General features: G+C 29.8%; 1 protein-coding gene across 1 annotated transcript; it reads right to left on the bottom strand.

The window, feature by feature from the left end:
• Window positions 1-8,992: 8,992 nt before the first annotated feature.
• Window positions 8,993-9,496, bottom strand: LOC141663618 (uncharacterized). The gene has a single exon (XM_074469406.1). The coding sequence runs from the start codon at window positions 9,494-9,496 to the stop codon at window positions 8,993-8,995; it is 504 nt and encodes a 167-aa protein (XP_074325507.1).
• Window positions 9,497-9,707: the final 211 nt, after the last annotated feature.

The following is a 9,707-nucleotide window of genomic DNA, read 5'->3' as shown; positions in this document are numbered from 1 at the left end:
TGTGAAGCTACTTTTACAAGATTGGTAAATGAACTTGGAATGGTTTCAGGTTCTTTCTCTAAATCTGCTTAGTTTATGTTCTGATACATCAGATTTTATGGTCAGTATTTACAGATATTACTATCTTTGTATATTCTGTGCTTCAATTGGAAATTGTTTAAGTGCTGATTATTGTCTGATGTGAAATTCTAAACTCTGATAGTGATATGAATGTTTCTGTGATTATTCAATCCAATGAGGATAATTGTGCTAGATGCTGACCTAGTCTCGTGAATAAGCTTTTATATTAATTTATTTCAATATTATTCCACATTATTTCATTAAAAAATTTTATTATTATTATGGTCAAAATATTTATAATTGTTTAAAATATCTTAAGCTGAACGTATGCGGAAAGAAAACAATCTTTTGAACAAACTATATATGTAATCTTTGGATAAGATCATATTAATATTTTTATATGATAAATAATAATCAAATATTTAAATTTGATGAATATTTGATTATATCAATATCGGAGCATCATATCAATAATTTTATAAATATGTTTACAAATACAACTAATTAAAAATACGAAAAATATTTTTAAATCATTTGAAAAAATATTTTAGAAATACTTTTACAAACATATGAAAAAAAAAGTTTATAAATTTAAGCGAGTAAAATTTAGTATTTGCAGTTGTTCTAAAAACATTCCACCACATAAATTTAGCCTTTTAAAAAGATTGATATTTTTTGCTAAAATTTGAATTCCCACCTACGCAGTCAAATTATACATTTCTATACATTCGTATATTCACATCGAATATATAAATGCGACATGCTCTTTTAAGATAAATTTATAATCTCGACTAGATTTCATGTCGTCGAATTTATAAATTCGATTGACTTTTAATTAGTCTAATTTATAGACACCACTATCACTGCTACAAAATTAAACTTAGGATATATTACTTACATAACACTTTTGTGATGTGTTTTGTGATGTGCTATGCAACTGATATGGTTACACAGCATTTATGTTGAACAGGCTCGACAAGATATTCTAAAAAATCTATAAATAAAAATAAAAATAAATAAATAAAGTAGCATAGCATTTTTTAGTGACGTGCTATATAGGAAATAAGTAAGATAGCGTTTCTAGGAAAGGCTATGCAAGTCACCATATTTTAAGTAATTTTGATTTTTTTAGAAAATCTTTAAATATTTATATAACACTTTTCTAAACGTCATGTAAATTAATGTATTCAAAGTATCTTTTTATTTGCTTAATTTAACTCTTTTTCCAACTTAATCATATGTTCTCTCAATACCTCAGACAACTCCCCACTCACACATGTACATCACCAATTTCATCGATCCATTTTACCTCCCGATTTCATCAATTTATATCTGAATTAGGATAGTTTAATCTTCTAGCAAACCATATCGAGCCATTAGGGCACTTTATTTTCATGGGTCTCCACTCGTCCTTCGTTCAATCGGGTATAATCAATTAATTACAAGTTCGGTTTCGAAGACTACAAATCATGTATTATGTTATCGTTAATTTCAATTATATCCTTTGTGCTTGGGCAAGTCAATATATTGGAATTTCTACTGACAACCCTAAAAATAAGTAGTATGATAATTTAATTTTATATTATGTAATTATTTTTCTTGAGTTTGTAAAAATTTTAAGTAGATTAGACTTGAGGATTTTTCTTTGAACAGACATTAAGCTAAGGAATTAACTCTAGAGGAAGATCAAGTATTGATTATGCCTCGGAGAAAAGTATGGAATCTTGGATTTGAATAATGTTGTTTTAGGAAAAATATTTTAAGTCAGATTTCGACAAGTCGCATATCAAGGAATATGAAGAAGTATGTCGAGAAGTACAAAATAACTTGTAGGGAAGTCCCAAAAGATATTGATAAGTCAATATGCATGTAGAGATCTCAAATATTGACAAGTCAAAAGGTCCATGTAGCGAACTTAAGATTTCAACAAGTCATTTTTTATGTAGAGATCTAGAGATGTCGATAAGACAAATCTTGATGTAGAGAAGTAGAGATATTGACTAGTCTAAAGTCTATATAGAGAACTGGAGATGTCGACAAGTCACTCTACTTGTAGAGAACTGGAGATCTCGAAAAATCAAAGATACATGTAGAGAACTCAAATATCGATAAGTCATTTTACTTATCGTTATGTGACATCTCTATAGAACAAAAAGAGATCTCGATAAAGAACTTCATAATTCAGAATGCAGACAAGTTAAAGATTCAAGATTATCACTCAACAAACAATTCTATCAGTGAATTGGAAAGACTATGAAAGCAGCTTGAAGAATTCAAGATCAAGGGCCAAGATTCACTGCACAAAGGAGGGTCACAGACGTATTAGATTCCGCGCAGATTTGCTAACACTAGAAATGGAAAATATACAAAATAGCCTTGGAAACTGTGTTAGTCCATTTTAGTTCAAGTTTTGTAATCATGTGCATATTGATCTATAAAGCATGTCACGGTCCTCTATATAGAGGAAACAAACATATCTAGAAAAAATCTTGAATTCTCTCTCAAGAAGTATAGATGGGTACTTTATTTTTAAGAACATATTTTTGTAGTAATACAAATTTAATTTTACTAAATCAAGTGAGTTTTTGATATTTTCTTGTGTGTTTTGCATTAGCATTTTATCTCAACATATTCATACAAACTATTTTGTTCCATAAGCCATAAAGATTATCCAAATCCATGAAAACACATATATTTCCCCCGTATAGCTAACATTAGGTGTTACGAACAATCATATATTTTTAAATAATAGCTTAATTTATGTATATCACATGTATGTAAATATGTGTCTGAATTAGTAGCTTAATTTTTGGTGGGTTTGCTGCTAGATGGTTCCTATAAATTTGTAAAATCTTGAGTAAATGCGCTATAAATGATTTAAAAAACTACCTTTGTACTACATTTTGGATAAGTTTTTTTATTATATTAATTATGTAGTGCAAACATATTTTTTCAAAAATATTCTTAAATTAGAGATACGGTATTTGTTTCTATATTTATATATACAAAAAAGAACCTTTAAATTAATTGCTAGAACAAGAACTTTGAATTATATATAGAAAATATGATATGTAGCTATTTAGCTGTATTTTATAGAACTTACAAAATAATTTGACTAATTATTAAATATTATTGTATTTAAAGATGATTGATAATCCATTATGTACTGATGGTCTTTTGAGACATCATCAAACATTAATATCTATCATTCTGAAATAACTTCAATGATTTAGAAAATTAGATTTTTTGAGGAATAAGATTTTAAATTTATTCTTTGTACTTGAATTATCTGACTTGGTACTTATCCTGATTAACTATGTTAGAATTGTTGAGTTCAAGTACCTTTTTTCTTGCATGTTTTATTAATGACGGTAGGAATTATGTATGTTGTAGATAAAAGACTTACTTACATAACATGGTTCTCTAACTGATAAAGATAGGTTGCAGGGAATTTTTAGAATATATATAGTATTAAAATATTTTTTAATATCGAGATTTGTGAAGATAACTTGTAGGATGGGTTACGATATTTTTAAATTTATATAAAAGCTTTAAACTTTAGTTAACAAATTATAACCTGGAAAATACATTGATTTGCAGTTAGTTTTGATGGATCGTAAATGGGTAAATGTAGACCGGTTATCATAAGAATATAAAAATGGTGTGAAAGAATTTTGTAAATATGTAGTTAAACATGTTAATTAATGATACCGAGTTCATCGTGTGTCCTTGTCAAAAATGTTTGATTGTTGTAGAATTTGATGGTGTGGACAAGTTGCAGGAACACTTAGTGTGTGAAGGAAACGATAAACCTTATACATGTTGGACCTATTATGGTGCAAAAAAAGGAGATTGTAGATCAAGTAATTTGAATTCAAACCATCACTTTACAGATAGAGTGGATACTATCAAGTAAACCTCCTGCCGCTCATACTCTATCTAGAGATGAGAAGAGAGTGTTACTGCAAATAATTTATTCTATCAAGGTGCCAGAAGGATACTCATCAAACATCAAGAGTCTTATTTTTTCGATTGACTTCAATTAAAGGGTTTGAAATCACATGATTTTCATGTCATAATGGAGAATTTTTTCCAATTTCTATACGTTCTCTCTTACCTAAAAAGGTGTGAATAACTATCAAAAAATTATGTTGGTAATTTAAATCTATGAGTAACAAAGTCATTGATCCAAGAAGGTTATTATATCTATAGCGACAAATTATTGAGACACTTTGTGAGGTTGAGATGTATTTTCCAACATCCTTCTTTGATATCATGGTTCATCTGACCTTGCACCTAATTTATGAGACTAGGATGTATGGTCCTCCTCGTATGAGATGGATGTATCCGGTCGAACGATATTTAAAATTTTGAAAGAATATGTGATAAATAGGTCTGGACCAGAGGGTTGCATAGCAGAATGCTATTTGTTAAAAGAAGCAAGAGAGTTTTGGTCAGAATTTGATTCCAAAGGTAAAGGCAACTGGTCTTCCAAGTGATCGTCACAGTGGTAGGATTGACAGTGAAGTTGTAATTGGTGGTCAACAATTTGAGATCGATCGGACACAATGGCATTGTGCGCACCTTTATGTTTAACACAACACCATTGATGTTGTTCCTTTTGTAGACTTGCATAAGCAAACCATCAGGGAAGAACATCCAAGAAGAGGTGTTAACCGGATATAAGTGGAACACAATCGCACATTTGTTGATTGGTACAAAACTTATGTTGCAAATAAGTTAATTGAAAATAACGAATCAATACTTTATCGAGTTAAATGGTTATCAAGATGTCCTGATTTATTTTTGTATTCTTATAAATGTTATCTTATGAATGGGTACACCTTTAACACAAGAGAACATGATGCAAGGAGCATAATGCAGAATAGTGGAGTTTCAATTACTGATACGACACTACACCAATCATCAAGTAATAAAAAGAACCAGTTTTAGATGAGACCGCATACTTTGGAAGGATTAAAAATATTTGGGAGCTCGATTATGTTTGATTTAGAGTACCAGTGTTTGATTGTGATTGGGTTAACAATATCGGAGGCGTACAAGTTGAAGCCTCCGGGTTTATACGGGTAATCTTGCAAATATTGGGTACAAAGATGATTCGCTCATAATGGCAACACAAGCCCATATGTTACTGATCCGGTTGATAATAAGTGGTCCATTATTGTCTTTTCAAACAAACTCAACACTTATCAAGTCAGTGATGGTGTAGATATAGAACTTGATAATATTGATGATCCTTTTGTTGGAATGAATTTTCACGCCAATATGGACAGAGGTGATGATTATAAATGTTTTTACTCCGGAAATGATCATGATGAGGGTGAATACGTGAATCCTGAATTTTACAATGTGCATAGGCACGAAACATCAAAGGCGCACAAAAAACGCAAAAGAAAAATTAAATCTAACAAATATATGTATGCTTTCTTATTATACAAGCTAGTCTCATAAATTGGTCTTATATTATTTATTCTGTTTATTTTAAATTATGTACTTTTATTATCTGGTACTATAAAACTGCCTAATTTGATTATGCTTTTGTTTAATACTATATAACAATTTTGTGTTGACTAGAGCAAACTAATATCTTAAATTTAGTAAGTGTTTATTTTTCTGTAAACCTGTGCAGTGGTCTTCTATTAATTGTTGTGTTTTCTTTGTTTAGGATTGTGATTAGTATAAGTGTACTATAAAATATTCATATTAGATTATGCTTCTTTTTAATATAAGAATTTTGTATTGACTAGAGGAAACTAGTGAATTCAATTAAGTATCAACAACTGTATTTATTTTTGTTTATAAACCTGTGTACAGATCTTGTATTAAATTTGTATTTCTTTGTTCATTCTTTGTTCATGATTATGACTGTTGAATCCTCTAGTGCAAGTGGTGCTGGTGGAACCAGGGATGCTTGTGCCACCCAAGTGGGAAGAGGTCGTGCAATAGGTAATTAAAAATATATAATTATTGACACTATGTAGGAGATTTTTATTTACTTGTACTAGTTATCTCTAATGTGTTTTAGGTTAATTGGAATGAAATGAGACAACCAATTGGTAAAGCGTCAATGATATTAATACATTTTGTCAATTATTATGCAAGAAGGAATATCCCAATTACATGTGATGATTGGCGCAAAATGGAACCGAAGACTGTAAAATAGAATTTATGAGATGAAGTTAAGGTACAATATGTTCTTCTCCAATTTTATTTTTGGTTAAAATTAAAGCAAGGTCAGGAGAACAGTTAAATGGTTAAAATTTTAGCTTTCTTGGCTTTGCATATTTCATCGCTTTTTAGTACATAAAAACCACTAGGACACTCCATCACATTTCGCCATTTTATTGTAAAATCCTAAAATAAATCAACCCCTTTGTTTTGCTTATTTTTCCTGAAACACGGTAAAAGTGGCCTTCTACATATTTTTAAGCTTTCTACAAATTTTATATTTTTAGAACAAGGAAAATGTGGCTTTTGTTTTGTATTGATCAACCACTTTAAACATGTCTATCGTACAAGGTTAAATTCTCAACAGAGTGTTAAATTATTTAAATTCTCAATAGTCTCTCAGACATATGTACAAGATGTGATTACCAAATAAGAATCTTTTAAGAAATATATTTCATAATTTTTTATTGTATTTTTCAAATTTTCTAATTATTTGTATTTACATTCAATGACTCTTTACTTCTCCTGCCTTTAAATAGAAAGTTAGGCATGATTATAAGTGCAACATGTCTGTTAAATTATGAAGGCTTGACAACTAGACAACTACAAGATACAACACAAATATCCATATACGTCAATTGCATTTAAAATATTTTCATGTTTTAAAACATTGAATGATTTATTGTAAATAATTGTGTAGGAAACTTTTAGTGGGGTTGAAGATGAACATTGGAGAAAGATAATTGATCGTGCTGGTAACCTGCAGTGACAATTTAGAACTAGAATGAGGAGTCTTGCTCGAGATAAAAATGGTAACTACTCTACTTTACCACCCAAGTTGTACGCACACCTATCGACAGTGGGACCTTAGTGGAAACCGTTTATTGGAAATTCATTGAAAGAATAATTCAATGTATACTTTTTTCCCTTTCTTTAGTACTTTGTTATTTAAAAAAAATTACTTTTTTTGCATATTATATTTCACTAACCATTTAATTATAGGAACAAGGTGAAAAAATAAAGAAAAAGATTTGGGAATTGAGGCACGATATAAGAAGGCATTTGTTGGCTACGCGCATATTAGAGAAAAAATTGTAAGTTAAACAAGCAAGTAACTTAGTCTGGTTGCTTTACAATTCTTTTCGAATTGTTGCCACAACAGGATTCCATTAATTGAAGTACTATTATTTTTATGTAGTACTAATTTTCCGCAAGTTGAAACTGGACATTCTGTTAGAATATATACAAGGGGTAGCTTGAATATTTTTTTGAGTGCTAATGTTGTTAAGGACAACTTAATTGTTGATCAACAAGCTTGTAAAGTATTAGAATCACATATGAAAACTTAAATATTTTGCTAGAACCTGCTCTCACTGTAATTGTCAATATCATTTGTAGATATTTAAAAATTACCAACAGAAATAAATAGAAAGCGCAATATAATGTGATTATTTATGCATGTATACTATATTATTAAGAAATTACTATGGTTCGTTATCATATGAATTAAGAAATTACTTCTAATTAGTCTTCATTATGTGATTAAAGAAGATATAGGTCTAACCATAGAGATCTATAATGTGAGCAGCTTCAAGACAAAATTAATGCAGGCAACAAAATCTTGTTGTGACCCGACTAGATATGTGGGAATATACTAGGCGTCATGTAGATGGTATAATCAATGATCGTGTTACATTGCAAGTTCTTGAGGATGTGGTAATAATTTTTATTTTTATTATTTTATATACTAATTTCATGCATCGTTGTCTTGCACTATACTACTACAAGTTAAAAATGAGTATAAAACTTTGGTATTTTAGATTGACATATCAGCAAATTTTCCCGAACATGAGCTTACTAATATTGGAAATGATGACTTACTTGCTCGGATAATGCCGTTGGAGTATCTAGGATGAATGAGAGGTTTAGGATGGCGTGTAACTACGGCGTCACTGCCAACATTATCAACTATTAACGAGCTATCTAAATTTAAAAATGATGTTTCTTATTTGATTAATAAAATGAAAGAATCAAGGTCGGCCCTAAGACTTGGTTGGCCTAGTGCGAAAAAAAAATTTAGGGTCCTTTTATAGAAAATTACTAATATGAATATAAAGAAAAAATTCAAAGAAATTTATGATTGAATAAAGTAAAGCAAATGATATCTTATAAACATAAAAAAGTGGCAAAAGTACATCATAAATAAAAAAATTACATACCTTTAAGCCTTGCCTTTCTTCATCCTGATAAAATCTAAAATTTGAAACCTGCAATACATCAGTACTCATCTAAAGTGACCTCTTCTTACATTTTTAGAAGCAAAATTGCCAATCCATTCAACCTTTCGTGACTCATACTTGTCCGCAAATAAGATTTAATTAAATTTAACTTTGAAAAACTCCATTATGCAGATGCCACAGTAGGTATAGTTAATAAAATCCTATAAGCAACTAAAATATTTGGAAATATATCAATCTTCTTCACAAATTTTAAGACTCTGAGAGAATTCCATGATGTTTCACAATCATATGCTACACTTGGAAGCATCTCATGTAAGATTTATAATTCTGAGAGTAACCATTTTGCATCAATATCGCAATCATCACCATTAGTCAAGGTTTCTTCTAGTTTCGTACAACAATTTTTTAGTCCTTCATTATCAAAAGAAATCAGCCGGGATGCATCAAACAAAAAAACCAAAAACAGACTCAAAAAGTTCCATTTGTTTGAATCTTATCTTTAGCTAAGAAAGTACCATATCCACTAGTACAAGAAAATAATCAGTTCTATAATTTTTTAACAGAAATTGTTGTTCCCTTTCGGTGTCAGGATTGTCATCAAACTGTCTATTTCTTTTAATCCTACGTTTTAGAAGAAAAATAGGTTCAATATCCATTTCATTATCAAGCTCTTTAGCATCAGTCATAGATGATGTGAACCAATTTTCTCTATATTTCTCAAAGAAAGAAACCAGCCCTTTTAAACTTGCAATAGCAACATCAAGACGCATATCTTCAGATTGCAAATTCTTGCTCACCAAATTAATTTTGTGCACAATATCATGCCAAATATTCAAACTCAATATAAATTCAAAACTTGAAAATTCATTTGAGGCCAATTTTTCAGCATCCCGACATATTTTTGGATCATCAGAAATTTCAGCTAATTTCATTAAAGCATCTCTTATTTTTGGAGCTTGTGTTCTTATTGCCTTTACACTTTCGATTGAACTTTCCCATCTTGTCATACCTAAGGATTTTAAAATCAAATCATCAATATATTCAAGCAATAGATTCCATCTTTTGGTGAAACTATTAAACACATTACATATAGCTTGACATGCTCCAAAAAAAGATTTACCTTTCACACAAGAATTTGCCATATGAGAGAGTAAGTTAAGAGAATGACAACCACAAGGCATGTAATAAGCTCTAGGATTAACATCAAGTAATATTTTT

This window comes from Apium graveolens, chromosome 6 (genome assembly GCF_009905375.1).
Source record: "Apium graveolens cultivar Ventura chromosome 6, ASM990537v1, whole genome shotgun sequence".
NCBI classification, from domain to species: Eukaryota; Viridiplantae; Streptophyta; class Magnoliopsida; order Apiales; family Apiaceae; genus Apium; species Apium graveolens.
The sequence above is the reverse complement of the archived record's forward strand: the minus strand, read 5'-3'. Positions and strand labels throughout refer to the sequence as shown.

What these genes read in the sequence shown, in the direction of transcription:
- LOC141663618 (XM_074469406.1), bottom strand. Translation starts at nt 9,496, where the DNA reads ATGACAAGATGGGAAAGTTCAATCGAAAGTGTAAAGGCAATAAGAACA.